Source organism: Tursiops truncatus, chromosome 17 (genome assembly GCF_011762595.2).
Source record: "Tursiops truncatus isolate mTurTru1 chromosome 17, mTurTru1.mat.Y, whole genome shotgun sequence".
Taxonomy (NCBI): domain Eukaryota; kingdom Metazoa; phylum Chordata; class Mammalia; order Artiodactyla; family Delphinidae; genus Tursiops; species Tursiops truncatus.
Genome location: NC_047050.1, coordinates 68,527,859 through 68,545,368, shown reverse-complemented (window position 1 = coordinate 68,545,368; position 17,510 = coordinate 68,527,859). Strand labels below are relative to the sequence as shown.

Genomic DNA, 17,510 nt, shown 5'->3' with positions numbered 1-17,510 from the left:
AGTATACAGAACCAAAATCCAGGGTAAACAACAGGGTCCTACTATATAGCACAGGGAACTACCATCAATACCCTGTGATAAACCAAAATGGAAAAGAATATGAAAAGGTATATATATATATACTTTTGTGTATATATATATATACAGCAGAAATTAACACAACATTGTAAATCAACTATACTTGAAGAAAATAAATTAAAAGAAAAAAAAGTAAAATCCAGACAGTGGGAAAGACTACAGGTCAAGGGCACATACTCTTCAATAAATAAATTGTGAGGAATGAGATAAAGAGAGAACCTGTAGATTTTTTCTAAAGACTTAGAAGACAAATCAAACTTAGCAAAAAAATAGGCAAGACTAAACTGTAGTGTCTAAAAAGGATGATAAAACTATAAAGAAATGGAAAGTGGTTAACGGGATGGGAGAGAGGATTATGCCTGGAACAGGGGACGTGGATGGACCTTCGGAATGCCCCACAAAGTTCTGTTTCGTGAACTGAGTGACCTTTATTAAGGCAGACACTTTAAAATAACTAATTAAGTGATACTTATGTGGTTTTCTGTATTTATGGTTCATTTTACAATTTTTTTTAAAAAAGTTTTAAATGAGAGAGAGAAGGAAGGACCAGGTACCTCTCCCAAATGGGGCTGGGGAAACCATGCCTATTGTGAGCCAGATCTGTTCTAGATGCTGGGGTTATGTCACTGAACAAAAAATACAAAAAACAAGACAAAGACAAAACAAAACAAAAACAACAAGAACAAAAAAAACCCTTCCCTTCTGAGCCTTATAATCTAGTGGAAGGAGACAAAGAAATAATTAAAATATATGCTTGTGTCTAGATGTATATATATGCTATAAATATAGCTACTTGTATGCTATGTATGTAGATATGTCTATGGTATGCATGTAGATATGTCTATGCTATGCATGTAGATTTGTAAATGCTATGGCAATGAATAAATCAGGACAGGGTACCAGGGAATGCCACAGGAGAATGGGTTTCCTGACCACCCAAGAGCCATGTGCGGACTAGGGTACTGGGAAAAAGGATGGTCTCAGGGTGGTAAGCTGTGGGTGTTTGTAGGGTCTTTTGCCAGATCTACCGAAACTTCCTTGACTCCCCGCTTCACTCCTGCCAGTGAGGGTGAGGATGTGGTCATATCTGGTGCACACTTCCCTCTAGACTCTGGGAGCACAGGGCGTTGACATTCCCAACAAACATCCTGTGAGCCCTTGCTATGTGCCTGTCTGTGCTGGACCCTGGGGCCACACAGTCACAGTCCCTGGCATCATACAGCTTACAGCCTACTTGAGGGAAAGAAATGAGTTGAACAACTATAATATAATGCTACCACTGAGGATGGGGAAAGGGTGGCATGGGCTGTGTAGGAGTGCGGTGAGGTGGAGGGATCAGGGCAGCCTTCCCAGAGGAGGTGGCACTGACACCTCAGCCGCGTCCTGAAGGATCCTCCCGGTTATGCGAGAGGACTGAGAAGGAGGGGAGTGGGAAGGGCTGGAAACTGGGTGTTTTGGAGGTGAGGGGTTTGTTAGCCTTGTGGAGGATTTGTGACTGGCTGGCAGAGAAGACTTCATTGAAGCCTTTTAATCCAGGAAGTGACATGATTGGATTTGTGTTTAGAAGCGTCTCACTGGATGATGATAGGAGGGGATCAGGTCTGGACCTGGGAAGACCATCTGGGAGGGGATTGCAAAACTCCAGGCAACAAATAATAGGGACAAGATAGTGGCAGTGAACCAGAGAGGACGAATGGGCTCGGTATTTAGGATGGAGGGTTGACAGTTCCCAGGACTGACCAGGTGCGGGGGATGAGACAGGAGGAGGAACCCAGGATGGACCTGAGGATCTGGACTTGAGAAGGGGTCCCAGCCCCCTTCCCAGAAGGGGTGACCAAGGAAGATGAGCCGCCTTGATGCCCAATTCCTGGGTTCGGGGGAAGAGATCTGGAACCTCGCCTGGCAGCTGGCTTGATGGAGTCCCTCTGACTGTGGGGTACAAGCTGAAGCCAGGAGCTAAAATACCAGCCAGCACCCCAACCTCACTTGCTCAGTGAAGAGAAAAAACTGATAGTGAAGACAGCGTCAAAGCTGAGCTCTGACCACACAGCCCACATGTAGCGGGAACTGAGCAGCCGGTGGGCCCCAGACACAGCCCAAGCTTTCTTCACTGTGAGCTCATTTCCCCTCCAACTCACTTTATTTCTGATTGATTCTCTGCGACTGAACAGATGGTAGGTGACTTTCACTCGCGTTTCTTCCGTCATGGACTTTGTAGCAGACGAGGCAATCTCTGCTCATATGACCACAGCTAATTCCCAGCCCCCAAAGCAAAAATTAATGGACCCTGGCAAAGAAAGACAGTGCTTGCCTAGCGCTTTCCTTTAATTTCCACATGCGTGCAGCTGTTCCTCTCCCAGAAGGGGAAACTGAGGAAAGGCCAGACAATACCTTTTGTAATTATAGAACAGTGTATCTAAGTCTGCATGCATGGTAATGACAGAGGGATGGAGGGAGGGAAGAGGTAGGAGGGAAAGGGAAAAAGAGAGAGGGAGCAAGCAAGAGAGGGCAGATAGAGAGGAAAGAAAGAGGCCCTGGATATTAATAGATCTACTTACTATGCATCTTACTGGCTATGTGTCTGTACTTGACCTCTCTGAAGCCTCAGTTTTCTCATCTGTAAAATGGGAATAACAATGCCAACTTCCCAGGGTTGCTGTAAGAATTAAATGAACCATACCTATTTTGATAAATCCTGGTTCCCCTTCCCTTCTTGAGTCACCATATCTTCACCTAATGAAGAGGCTAAAAATACTGACTTCTCAGGGTTGCTACAGGATCAAATGCACTATTGGACTCGCAGGCTCTTTGCAGATTCTCGAGGATAGTCCAGGGTCATCTTTCAGTCTGCATTTCTGTTTCCGAATGCACCACAAGCTGCTAGAGGCTACTCGCTCATCCCCCCAGATCCCTGCCTCCCCAGCAAACCTCCAGTCATGGTACCAACCCAGACCCTGCTTTAAAGACACACTGCAGAGGGTAAATTAGAACTTAACATCTAGAAATGATTTGGATAGAGCTGTTCGCAGATCCCTTGCCATTCTTTTTCAGATTTGATTTCAGAAATGAAAGGTTCCCTTGCCTCTTACGTACACCAACAATGCAAAAGCAAATTCAGAATCCCTGGTTGCCTGAGTAGCTCTATAATTAGATAAAAATTACAGTCCAATGTTATAATGTTTATGTGTGCAGAAATAAATGAACGCTGAAGAGCTGCTGCAGAGATTTCCAGAGGAATTTTATACATAGCGCCAGTACCTTGCTTAGAAAGTGTCTTGCAGTTCATACTCTTCCCAGACATCTTTAAGATGCCTTTAAGTTTCCTGATTTTCACCATGAATAGAGAAAGAAAATGAATGTTTCCTTGAGTTCTTATTATGTGCTAAGCATTACATTGCTTTATTACTTTAACCTCAGAGCCTCCTTTAAGAGGTGGACTTAAAAATCCCAGGTTTGCAGACTAAAATAAGATGCACCAAAAACTTTAAAAACTAAGATGCTCAGAAGAATGATACCTTGCCCAAGGCGCGTTACTGGTTATGTCTCAGAGCTACAGGTTCAAATCCACAGGGCTTGGCTCTTGCCTGCCTTTCACTTCCTGCCCATCAGGACTTCCTGGGGCAACCTGAGCTTCCTTGCTTAAAGGAAGAGGTGGCCTGGTCAAGGGGAAGAGATGACCAAGCCTCTTCCCACAGGGAAGGTCAAGGAGGAAGAGACGACAAGCATCTGAACTTCCCATAAACACTGACCTTTAACAGCGACACTGCCCTCCAGTGAGAACCAGGTCCACTGAACACTCCAGATGCACTCCAAGCAGGAGGGTTGGCCCTTCTTCCTACTTGAAAAGGACGCAGCAGAAGGGCAGGCAGAGGGGCTGGGAGTGCAGATGGCAACACAGCCTAAGAAGGCTGGTGAGAAGAGAAACAGTCTTCTCTCCCCACAAAAAGGAAAAGTCAGTGAGTATTTATTGAGCACTTTCTATGTACTTAGCCTTATGCCAGGTGTCTTGGAAGAATCCAAAGAAAGACCGAGCCTTGAAGGATGACCAGGATGTTCCCCACCCCCCAGCCCCCGGAGAGTGAGAAAATACAGAGGTAGGAGTAGCACAGCATGTAGGGCATGTGCTTGAGGATTTGCCCATGGCGTACAAGAGGTGGAGAAAGAGAAAAGGCAGCAGTGAGAACCAGGGGCACCCTTCTAGGCCGGTGCGCCATGTGAAGGTCTGTAGGTTACCTGGATGGCGGCCGTGACCATGAGAGAGTTTGAGTCTCCTGCTGGGCGGCTTTCAGACTCAACCTTGGCCTGATTTGCTTCTTCCTTCGCTTTGGAACAAGATATTTGTGTTCTCAATGGCTGCTTCACAGTGTTGAGACACATCTCAGCCTTGGAATTGGCCCTTTCTCTCCTGGGAGTGCCTGACAAAGCAATCCACCTGCATTCTCTGTCATTTGCTTCCCCTGGGTGCCCAGGAATAATGGTGTGTTGTCAGGGAGTGTTTTTCCAGCTTGTGTGGGGGGAAGTTACCCATCTGCGTAGGGCCCTCTGGGAACCCACTGCTACACAGACCTTCTGTTCTTATCTAAAACACCTGCAGAGATTTCCTATCAAGGTGATCCATAAAATCAAAACTGTGCAAGCATTGACAACAACAACAACAACAAAAACCCTCCAACAATGATAGCTGGGCTGTAGGAGAAGTCACTTTCCAGCCTCCGTGATGCTTGACCACGCAGAGGAAATTGACAGTCTTGGTTACTCCGTCCTTCAAATGTCTTACACTCCAGCTCTCATGATGCCGTGCACTCCTGCTCTCCTGTGTACTGACTACATTTCCTAAATTCCCTTTGATGCCATCTCTTCTTCTGGCCCGTTGGCTTCTCCCGTAGCTTCACCTTTGGTCCTCTTATTCTTACTCTGCACACTCTCTTTGGGCAGTTTTCTCCAATCTCAGATTTTTCAACCACCGCCTACATGCTCTGAACCCAGAGTGCTAGAACCATCCCTCTAGCTGCCTAGACGTCTAGACGTCTCCAGCTGGAGGATCCACAAGCACCCAAAATTCAACTGGCTCAAAATCAAATGTACCACCCTTCACCTCTGTAGACTAGCTTTTCTTCCTGCACTTAACCCAGGTAAGATGGTGAAAACATTCGTGTTGCTCATAATGACTTACCTCTCCCAAAAGCCCCCCTACACACACATATAAAACACTTATTAAGATCCCCTCCATAGGGACTTCCCTGGTGGCACAGTGGTTAAGAATCCATCTACCAATGCAGGGGACACGGGTTCGAGCCCTGGTCCCGGAAGATCCCACATGCCGCAGAGGAACGAAGCCCGTGTGCCACGACTACTGAGCCTGCGCTCTAGAGCCCACGAGCCACAACTACTGAAACTTGCACGCCTAGAGCCTGTGCTCTGCAACAAGAGAAGCCACCTCAATGAGAAGCCCATGCGCTGCAATGAAGAGCAGCCCCTGCTCACCACAACTTGAGAAAACCTTTGCGCAGCAACGAAGACCCAACGCGGCCAAAAATAAATAAATAAAGATTACCTCCACATAGTTCCTTGAACGTCCCAGTTATCAGTGCTGTTACCCTATGTCCCTTCCTCGTTAATTCAGGCCTCAACTATTTAAACCTTCTAAATACTTTCTCTAAATACCACCACAGTTGTCTTTCACACTCACAGATATGATCATGTCCTTCCCTGATTAGACATCTTAAATATCAGTACATTGCCTACAGGCAGAGCTCTCTCGCACAGCATTTATTGGACCACTTGTTCTCCAGTCCCAAAGCCTCACCACCTGGCTCACTGAAAAACTCTAAACACACTGGTCACTCCCATTCCTCTGTTACTTTGTTCACATTCCCCAGTCTTTCCTCCCAAAACTCCTTCTCTTCAACCTCCAAGACCTAACCCCAATGTCACCTCTTCTGTGAAGCCTTCCTTGATTTCCTTTCTTATTTTCTAAAAGATGTTTGTTTATACCCTTTTCTATATCATAACATAATATGTAATAATTCATCATTTGTATATCCATATTCCCCTCTAGATTATGATCTCCTAGAAGATGGGCAAGATGTGTCTCTCATCCTGGTACCCCCTGATGCCCACCTAGGAAGAAAGCTTGTTGAACGAATAAATGTCACAATGAAACCACAGAAGCAAAAAAGATTACTGCAAATATGGGACATACATTACTCACCAAAATGATTAGAATAGCAGAGTGGACTTTAAATCCTAGCTCTAACACTTACCAACTCAGTAACCCCTGGGAAGTTACTCCTCTCTGAGCCTTAAATCTTCATGTGAAAAAAGAGATCAAAAGACCTCTTAGGTTTGTTCTGAGGAATGGAAATGAGGTATTGTATATAAAGTGCTTAGCACGGTGCCTAGCACGTAATCAGAGCTCAATACAGTACTTACGCTAGTATTATTAATAATAAGAAAATTCCGGCAAGAGGATAAGGAGAGGTAGCATTAGAAGAAGGTGGGTTCAACTTCATTCACTAAATGTACATTTATTGAGCTCCAGTCAACACATTAAAGCCAAACGAAGGAGCTTCACTTTTTAGAGGAAGGAACGGATATAAAATCTCCCACCGTGTCCGTTAAGGCACCATTGAACATGCAGCAGTTTGCTGGCTAAAATAGAGGTAGAGAAATGACAGGTGCCAGCCAAGGACACAAGTGGCTGGACAGAGAATAGAGAGCAAGGGATAAATTCCCAGGGAGAATCCTGGTGATAAGTTGGCTGATAAGGAGAGGAAGCAGATGCCTCCAGAGATGGGGTTTTAGATCACCGCCTGACACCCAACAGAGGTGCCCAATAGGCAGGAGCTACCACAGGACCAAGCTTTGAAGCCTGAGATGCAGAGTTGGTGGTGATGTTGAAGCCTTGGGCAAGTATGAGCTCTACATACCCATGTCCCACACAGCACATAGTATAGTCTTTGCAAACCGTGATGTTCACTAAGGAAACTGAGCAACGTGCAGAGGTGCCAAGTGCAGTTCTTGGCATCAGAGAGGCCAAGAGGGAAAATGCTTCCTAAAGCCCACCTTGAAGGGGAAAGTGCGTGTGGGTCTCTCCCACAGCCAGAGTACTGAGATAGAATTCCAGTGGTGTGTTGCCTTGGCAGCAGGCCTAGTGAGAAAGAGGAATGAGACAAGAAGTGGGAAAAAATGGGCAGAAGCAATAGATCAAGCCAGATGTTTGATGCTCATTGCAAAGTTTCTCAATAGAATATTCTAGGGATGGATTTAATTGGTTTAAAAAGTCTTCTGTTAATAGCCCTTTTCTTGAACAAACAGAGCTTTAGAGGAATTACGGGGTGCAAGGAGTGGGAAAGGGCGATCATGAATGTGATTGCCAGAGTTGCTCATCGAGAGGGGATCACACGATTAATGCCACGTGACCCAACGTTCTGTGTTTCCCTGCAGGGTGATGCCAATGGCCATCCAGTTTTCCATCCTGATTATGCTGCACTCGGCTTTGGTCCTCATCACCACAGCGGAGGATTATAAGTGTTTGCCCCTGGTCCTCCGGAAAACTTGCTGTTGGATTAACGAGACCTATTTGGCCAGGAATGTCATCATCTTTGCGTCCATCTTGATTAATTTCCTGGGCGCCATCCTAAATATCGTAAGCATTCCAAGCCCTTTGGTATCTAGTGTGTAGTCAGGAATTAAGAGTTTATGGAACCTGCAGCTTCTTACCTTGCCTTCCTTGGTACTAGTTTTCTTCATGTGCCTGGTCCAGCCCCAAGCTCAGGGTTAGAGAAGGAAGATGTGGCTAAACTGTCAGAACTGTGCATTTTCCTGGTGGAAAACTGTCTTTTTCCCAGTGGCAGAGGTTATTTGCTCTAAAGGAGCTCCAAACAGCCTTAAGTTTCTGTACTTTCAGTGGCCAGTGAATCATAATCGTAAATAAGAGTTACTGCTTATTAAGTTCCCACCTGCTATGTGCCATGCACTGAAGGAGGAGCTGTATGTGTTTTTCATGTTTAATCCTCACATAAACCCCGTGAGGTAAGTCTCATTATCCCCACTTTATGGCTGAGGAAACTGAGGCTCAGAGACATGAAATAACTTGCTACTAAGGTCTGTCTGACTCCATGACTCACGCTCGTTCTCATATGCCAAATTGTATCTCTGGGAGTGGGAGTGGGGGAATGGGAATAAATAGCTGTCATTTATTTATTGAGCACCTACTGTGTGCCACAGGTAGGTATCATTGTTCCCATGTAACGGATGAGGAAACTGCATTTCGGGAAGGTTGAGCATCTTACCTATGACGTTCTAAGAGTTCATATTGGATGTGACACATTGAACTCGGATGAATCTCCAACTGCCGTATTTATCATTGTTTTAATTTGGTGATCCACGCTTTAATGATTTCATTTTCTCTCTAGAATGGTAACATAGTCGCTCTAGGCATTATCTGTGTCTATCCAAATAGTCCGTGTTGTCCATGATTTAGGGATCTAGATTTTAGGAGAGATTTATCTGATCCCGGGTTTTGAACATTGAGGGAGACTAGCTGAGGCATCGTCTTGTGGCTGAAACCATCATTGTGCCCTTTGGGCCTAAGGGAGGGTCTCCAAGCATTCAGGGACCCAAACTGTGAAGCCCACAATTGTCAGCCCCTGTGTTGGAGGTTTATACTGCCTGAAATCCATTGTCCAAATTGGCCCAATAATTACTTAGAGTATATGTCGCTCAAGCTCTGCGGTTGGCCTTGTAGAAAAGGAGTCTATGAAGAAAGAGGGAAATCCCCAAAGAAAAGGGAACCCATAATCTAATTACATTCATCATCTAATGAACATTTTATAGATTATGGCAATTGAAAATGGAAGTACTTAGGATCATTGATCACAGACTGCCAAGTCGTAGCCAGGATCTCAAGTCTTGATGAATCAGATGTTTCTGGGGTGCAGGATTTGGAAATAAGCCCAATGACTGTAGGTCAGGGTTACCTCTGGGGCCAACCGTGCCACAGTGGAGTGGAAGGTCAGAGGCTTTGGAGTCAGATAGACCTGCGTTCAAATCTCAGCTCCACCACTTACCAGCTTGGCAACCGTGGACAAGTTACTTTGCTTCTCGGAGTTTCATATTTTTCAGTTGTAAAATGGGGATAAAAGTGGTAGCTACGTCACAAGGTGGTTGTGAGGCCTTTTTGTACAAAGTCTCTGGCACAGCACGGGCGCTCGGCCACCGGTAGCTATGCTTTTCTGAGTGCCACAGAATCTCCTACAGCAATTTCTGGCCTAGGAAATGCCCACCTCCCCGACGCTAAGCGTCTTTCTGGAAAGCGTGCCCCCTTGGATCCCTCGAATCTGCCCAGCTGTTGACGTGGAGACAGACCGTGAGTGTTCCCCAGACCTTTTCTCCTGCCACCTGGCTCTCTCTTCAAAGCCCCACTTCAGTGACCCTCTGGGAGGGGGTCAACAGAGCAGTCTTACCCAGGTTTCGTGACTGGCTTGCAAATGTTTTTTCTGAGCCAGTACTTTCTTTAAAATGAAAGGAAAAATCCCAGCTGGCACTGAATTCTGAAATCAAACCCCTCTAGGGCCTGGCTTGCTCCAGGCATTTGCCGAAACCCAAGAGCAGTAGCAGAGGACTCCGTCTCCAGCTTACACTGACTTTGTTGTTCCTGTGTTTTTTTTTTTGTTTGTTTCTTGTTCTTTTTTTTCTTAATCCGCAGCTGTGGTGTGATTTTGACAAGTCGATACCCTTGAAGAACCTGACTTTCAATTCCTCAGCTGTGTTTACAGATATCTGCTCCTACCCAGAGGTATTTATTCACGAGCTCCCCTTGGCGAGACTGGGGCTTAGGTATCTCCACAGCTCCAGAAGAACAGGACTGGCTGAGGGCCTTAGACATGCTAGCACTCCAGAGGCCCGTCTTCCCTCTGCTGCCTCTCCTGTATCTTCTGCTTCTCCCTCTGCCTCTTTCCTGCTCGCTCCTCTGCCTCTCCTTCCCGTTTCTCTCTTCCTTATTCTCTCTCCTCCTTTTCTTTCTTCTGCACTTTCCCCTCCATCCACGTTCCTCTTTCCCTTTTCCTTCTCTTCCCTTCTCATTTCCTGTAACTCGTCTTAAAGCCCTAGAGCAGAATGTGCTGTTACCTCCAACATAGGGCCGGGCACAGAGTTATCGCTCAACGTTCGCGGCACTGGAAAAGGAAGGATGGAAGGAAGAAAGAAAGGAAGGAGGGAAGGAGGGAAAAAGGAAGGAAGCAAGAGGAAATAGAAGGAAGGAAGGAAGTGCAGAAAACAACAGCTAAACATAAATCAAAGTGGTATAGAAAATGCCCAGAGCATCACAAACTCAGGAGGTATCCCAACAGGACACTCACCGTCATATTGTAAGTCTGACCCTCTCTTGGCTACATAGCTGCTAGTCTGGCCCTGGGCCTTGGGGTCAGTTTAAGGGGTCAGGCAAAGGACAGTCTTTGGCTCTGTTAAGCCATGACCCAGATCTTCGCATATTGGGATATAAGTTCTGGGTCAGGAGGGAAGACAGTTGGGACGTCCCAGTAGGCCCCAGCCAACCCTATACCTTGAAGACCTTGGGTAGGTTTTTATTCTCTGAGACCCCCTCCAATGTGTGGTGGAGGAAAGGCTCTCTGTTATCTCACCTTGGCCCCAGAATTGGTCTGAGAAATGTTCTGAAAAGGACAGAAAGCCTCACCTCTGACCCCAGATATAGAGCATCTACTTGATATGCATAACATCGTAAAATCTTCAGGATATGTGGAGGATGCTATGACCATCTCCATGTTGTAGGTAATGAAACTCAGGCTCAGAAAGTAGCTTGCTCAGTGCTACTCATGCCTGGCTTCCATTCTTTCTCATTTCTCTTCATTCTTCCTCCCTTTCTGTCCTTCCCTTATTAATTCAGTTACATAAGATTTAGTAACTGCAATTCGAACCATATCTGGCTTATTCTTGATCTCATACTTATGAATCCAGGCTCCGTCCCTAGGGAAGAACCAGGCTGTTCCTAAGGAAGCCCTGAGCAGGATGGGACTGGCTCTGGTTTCAGGGCTGTGTGGGGCAGACCATGTGCTCTGGGACTCTCCCACCAAGTACTGAGTGAGCTCCGGTTTTGTAGACTCTGTGGGACACCAGCTCCCTGAGAACTTCTCAGTGTGGAGGGCATGAGGAGTGTCCCAAGAGGCAGTAAGTTGGCCAAGAATCAGACATTTAGAGTTAGGCAAACGCTGGATTTCACTCCCAGTTGAGCCCCTTTACTTGGTAGCAGTAGAATCTTGAATCAGTTCATCCTCTCTCTGAACCTCAGCTTCCTCATCTGTAAAGTGGGAAAAATAATACCTTCTTCACACAGTGACTGTGGAATTAAAGAATATCATGTTCTCGCAGTGCCTGCCTAGATGAGGTGGCAAACGTTGAGTTTCTAACGTGTGGTCTGACGTGAAGTTGGTGTTTGTGAAGTACTAATCTGGACCTCTGAATCAACACTTGATGTATACCCTTGGCCCCAAACTTGAACTCCCACACTCAGGACCACAGCACGCATGGATTTCCCCGTCCTGAGAAAGGGGTGGGGAAGCTTCTGGATCACAGAGCTTCATCTCTGTGCCTCCGCAAAATAAGGATGAAAGTAATACCTTCTTGATCGGTTGTTGTGAGGATTGAGTGAATTCATCCATGTAAAGTGTTTAGAGCAACACCTACCACAAAGTATCTGCTGATTAAATGTCAGCTGTGACTTATTTACTAAGTAAAAAGGCTTAGAACTTGCACCATCAATATATATTTATCTATAAGTTACATACCTATACCACTGTACTAACATACCATGTACATTATGAAACATACTCATAAAATAGAAATGTTAAAAAGTGAGATAAAACAAATGAGTCCAAGTTTTAATATTTTCCTCCCACAGACAAAGGATCATCTTGCCCAGGGGTCAGCAAACTATGGCCACAGGCCAATTTCCACCTGCCACCTGTTTTGTAAATAAAGTTTGATTGGGGCACAGACACACTCGTGTGTTAGCAATGTCTACAGCTGCTTGTATAATAATACAACGGTAGAGTTGAGTAGTTACAACAGAGGTGGTGTGGCCCACTAAGCCAAAAATGTTTGCTGTCTGGCCTGTTGACAAAGTCTGCCAACTCCCAACATCCCGTCAGGTGCAGAAATCCCACTGGCCTAAAATGTGGGCATCTGGACTCTCTCCATCACCAGCTACTACAGCAACCTGGTTTGACCCACCATTTGCCATCCTGACATATATGGCCGTGCTTCTCTCCCTAAGGATTTGTCTACCAAACTAGAAGGAATCAAACATTCAAACCTTCTAAAAGGCTTAATCTGCACAACCACCTCCCATCACTCACAAGTGTGTGTCCGCAAGCAAATCACTTCCTCTCTCTGAGCCTTGGTTTCCTCGTCTGTATACCGGACCTTTCCACCTCACCCGTGAGAAACGATTCTCAGGCCAGAAGCAGTTGATTAAGCTGGATGATGTGACATAAACATGAGAGGCTGTCATCATATATGGTATAAAGTATAATTTATTTCTGAACTGGAGCTTGCCAATTACTAAAAAAGAGTGAAGATACAGGAAACAACCGTGAAGAAAGCCGTGTCCCAACTACGATTTGAGAGGTAGTCTAAGAGGGGAGCGAAGAGACAAAGGTTTGTAAAGTGAATGACAGGCACGGGCACAAACCATTCCCATCATCTCAAACACCAGAATGCGGTTCTCGGGAGGCTCAATGGGAAGATCTTCATTTTACAATCGAGCCCCTTTAGTCTATGCTCTGGCACATTTGAATGACTAGTCAACTGTACTTGCAAGAGCAATCAGTATGCTATGGCTTTAAAGGGTCCCTGAGAACCAATTTTCCCTAGAAGTCTAATCATCTGCGTCTTTGTATCCTGGCACTTTCTGCCATTTCTCCCCCATGAATTCAGGTCCTAGCCAGCTGCAAGCCTCTCTTTTCCAAGTAGACCCAATCCCTTCGGATTACTTCCTGCCAGCTCACATATCCGTAAGGCGTCATCTTAGTACCCTCACTCCATCCTTTCTATAATTTATTTATCTAACTAGAACATTTTTTCCAACCTTTCAAATTTATAAATTGCTTTAAGGAGAAAAGACAATATTGTATAATTTTCAACATTACCTTAAGGGCCCAGCACGGGACAGAGCCCACAGTCTATTTAATAGTTTTCCTTTAAAAAAGATGTATTTCCAGTGGAGTAGCCGAGACAAGATTTGCCTTGCCACCTGAAACAGCTTAAAAATAAATAAATAAATACGTGAAACAATAGTTTTCAAGACACTGGGCATCAGGTATTGAAGGACAGCAATCCCTGAAAAACAAGAAGCAAATTAAGTGAGTCCTGTGATTGCCAGAGCTGTATCTCGTTCTTTTTTTTTTTTTTTAAATTTTGTGGCCACACCATGTGGCATGTGGGATCTTAGTTCCCTGACCAGGGATCGAACCCACACCCCTGCCGTGGAAGTGCTGAGTCTTAACCACTGGACAACCAGGAAAGTCCCATGTATCTTGCTTTAAGAGATCTTGTTTTCAGACTGGCTCAGGTTGGAAGAACACACATGGAACCCTGTGCAACTCCCGGATTTGAGGAGACAGAGCCGAGAATCTGGGGGGACCAAGGTGGCTAGAGTTTGTAGGACTCACTACCAGAGAGAAGAGAGTTGCAGAGACAGAGAAAAGCTCAGAGGTCTGCAGAGGGTCCGATCAGTGCATGCATGTGAGGAAGCTAAGCAATGCTTGGGAAAGAACCATCTGAAAGGATTAGTGCCCAGTGCTCACACAGGGCTGGGAATAGTGTCTTTTCCCACCAACCAGACTGAAAAACATCGTAATTCGTGGGGCATTACGTAGAGCAATCGGATGAGTCCTGCTGCAGGAGCATGCAATAATTATCCCTAGATTCTATGCTGCTCTAGTTCTTCCTAAAAAATCTTAAAAGACTGAAAGTCTAAGAAGACTTTTCTTCTTTCTTTTTAAGGTCAGCCTGTTTGTGTGTGTGTGCGTGTGTGTGTGTATTACAAAAATGAAAATAAATCCAATCAGATAATGAAATAAACATATAGGGCAATCAGTCTTTAAGTAGGGTTAAATTACTGTAAAAGAAATGAGTCCTACATAGTTTTCCCTTCAAGTCAAGCGTTTTGTTGCTTAATAAACTTCTTGTTTAAAGAAATAACGAGAAATATCTTATATTAGAAAATGTGAAGTTATATTTCTATATTGGAAAAGAATGTTCATATCAGTCTTCTTTGTAATAGCCAAAAACTGGAAACAACCCAAATGTCTATAAACAGATGAAAGGGTATAAAAAATTGTAGACTATCCCTCCAGTGAACTACTGCTCATCAGTAGTGAGAAATGATCTATGGATATATGTGCAATAACATGGCTGAATCCTAAGATCATTATGCTGAAGGAAATAAGCCAAAAAAACAAAAGTATGCATTTTCATGGTCCCATTGATCTAAAACTCTAGAAAATGCAAATTGATACGTAATAGCAGAAAGAAATCAGTGGTTTCCTGGCTTGGGATATGGGAGGGAGGAATTATAAAGGGGTACAATGAAACTCATGCAAGTGTTCATTTTCTTGACTGTGATGGTTTCACCGACTTAGGCAAATACTGAAACTCATCAAATTGTGTACGTTAGATATATGCAGTTCATCGTAGGTCAATCATAACTCAATAAAGCCATTTAAAACGTTAAGTACAAAAGAGGAATCAGAAAGACAGACAGAGAAAGACAAGAGGGAAGCAGAATTACAGAGAGTCTGTTAGAAACCTGTAGTCAGAACATTTTGGCTTAAATGGCAGCTCTGATGCTTATAACTGTGGTCTTGAGCAACTTACTGAAGCTCTTGGAGCCTCATTTCCACCCTGGGGGTAACAACTGTGCCTGCCTCACAGGGTTGTCAGGAGACTTAGGTTGATAGAACATATGTATACACTTACTATAGTTCCTGGTACAAAATAAATGCTCATTAAACATCAGTCATCTTGATGATGATGATGATGATGATGATGAAGATGAGAGAAGAAAGGGGGAGTTAAAAGAGGAAGATAAAAGGGAGAAAAAGCAAAAAGGAGCAAAAAAGCAGGAAGAGAAACAATGAAAAGAGAAGAGAGAATCAATGATAATAAAGCAAATAAGCAGAGTTTTTTTAATTCCAAAAGTGACTGTACAAATTGGTGCTCCCCTAAACTCTTGCCTTCATTTCTCCGGTTAACTCCTCAGGTAGGAATCAGAACCTTAAGTGATTCTGAAGGAAAATTTATTCATTGTGGTCTAAAATCCCCAGCAAGTAAGTATTCAGGATAAAATTAGATTTTCCCAAGCTTCCACAGTGGCAGTCCCACCAAATAATTCAAACACAGGATAAGTGTCAAAGAGCTCCACTGTCATTTCAGAACTTTTCATAGTTGAACAGAGGGATCTTATATAAGCTCATTTTGCTTCTACACTGAGCCAGTTTTAGGTTATGGCTAAATACACAGAGGAGGTCATTTTGTTTTTTCCCAAATAATTAATTTTTGGAATTGCCTTTCCCCACAAAGTGCCAAAAGCCGTAATAACACAGCATGATCCAAAAAGCCATTCCCATCTCACTGAAGCTTAGATTCCAAGGCTCTAAGGACATTAATTGTGCCTGGGAAACAGAATAGGCTTGAATGACAGAGGCTGTGTGGTGACATAGAGTGAGCAAGCCCTCTTCTTTTGCCATTTACTAGCTGTGTAGCCTTGGGCAAGTCACCTAACCTCTCTGAGCCTCAGTTTCCTCATCTGTATAATGGGATTATTAACAATACTACCTATCTTATAAGATTGGTTGGGTGACAAATAGAGATAATATACATAAAACATTCACTGAATGTTAGCTTCTTCTCTCCCTCTCTTTCTTGAAGACTTTGGTAACTAAGAGTGAATAGTGCCTGCCCAAGAAGAGATCTGAATTTAAGGAAGAAGATAGGGATGTAACAATTTTTTTTTAAATACGCAAGACTTTATGCTCTAAACATGAGATTATCTACGTAATCATGTGTACACCATGTGACTAAAAATCCGAACAGGCCACAGTTTCATAGCAATACCAACCTCCTATCAATTATTTACAAAATGGTGACCACCATGAGTTGGATCATTCTCAGGGAGCCAGACCCTTCCAGACCCTCCCTTGTTGCCCAGGCCAAGGGAGTGGCCTTGGAGAGCAGGCACATACTCAGACAATGCCACCATTGTCCTCTTTGCTGATTGTTCTTAGCTGAAAGCGTATGCTTCCTAGGTACGTTCAACAATGTCAAGTCGTTATCCTCTGGGAACAAATTTAATTTTTGAAAGTCACCAAGATGAGTGATCTGGCTGGACATCACTGTTTAGGAATCAAATACAGAGAGATGCATTTTTGGTGTTTTTCAAAAATGGACTCTGAAGATAATTCACAGAGATCTGAGCTCAGTCATCAAAGATGCGTGGTCAGGATAAGCACATAGTCCCCCAAGGTGACTACGCTGAATTGACCAATAACAATCATCAGGAGAAGCATCATTCTTATATTAAAAAAAAATTAGGTAGTGATGTCTTTCCATAAGAAATAGCTATTTGCCTGCTCATTGATTCAGTTTTGCCTCATAGTTATACTGAGTCCTCATTTGTGGACATCATTAACATAGCTGTGTCCTTCTGTGCATTATTATGAGGTAAAAAGAGTGACTGGAGCTGCAGTCCCTTCTAGGAAGTAACCAGAAGAGTACACCCTCAACCCAAGTCAGACACAGACATCAGCACATCTGCTCGTGGAATTTAAATGCAGTTTCAGCAGATCTAAGTTAGTAACTCTAAGGTGCTAGAGAACATTCATCATTCTTCCTCTAGTGTTGGGGAGGAAAGGGGAGGCCAACCATGGAAACCAGGATCTAGAACAAGCCAAAACAGAGTAAGATTGTACCAGAGCAACACACACACGCACAATTCCCTTTCCCCTGCCTAATACAACCAGGAAACAGCTTGGAGGGTCAGGTCATTTATCTCCACTCAGCACCCGGGGTGGCCCCAGGTTCATGCCAGCCTCACTCCTGGGCCACGAGAGGGGTCAGAGCTCAGGGAGAGGCAGAGAAGCCCTGTCGTTGGCCCATGTGCCCTTCACTGTTCTGCTTGTACCCAGACTTGCAGTTGCAAAGAGTTAGATTTTGTGTGAATCAGGAAGTTGGAATCTTTTCTTTGAATGACAGTGACTCCCCCAAATTATCTGCTCTCTTTCCTTCTTGTTCCGTGAGTTCATGATGCCACGGGATTTTGGCAGCAACCAAATGGGTACAGACACTCCAGTATATAGTACGCGTGTGGGCGGTTGCTCAAGCCCTTCGTTGAGTTATTGTGTAAAATTCTTCTT

At 44.4% G+C, this 17,510-nt stretch overlaps 1 protein-coding gene across 1 annotated transcript in view; it reads left to right on the top strand.

The window, feature by feature from the left end:
• The window catches only part of ADCY8 (adenylate cyclase 8), a 217,733-nt gene that overhangs the window by 149,039 nt on the left and 51,184 nt on the right, over positions 1 to 17,510 (top strand). Inside the window, exons 10-11 of the mRNA XM_019931940.3 lie at positions 7,525 to 7,726; positions 9,788 to 9,877. Of these exons, the coding sequence (XP_019787499.1) occupies positions 7,525 to 7,726; positions 9,788 to 9,877 (292 nt within the window). The remainder of the gene's footprint in view (positions 1 to 7,524; positions 7,727 to 9,787; positions 9,878 to 17,510) is intronic.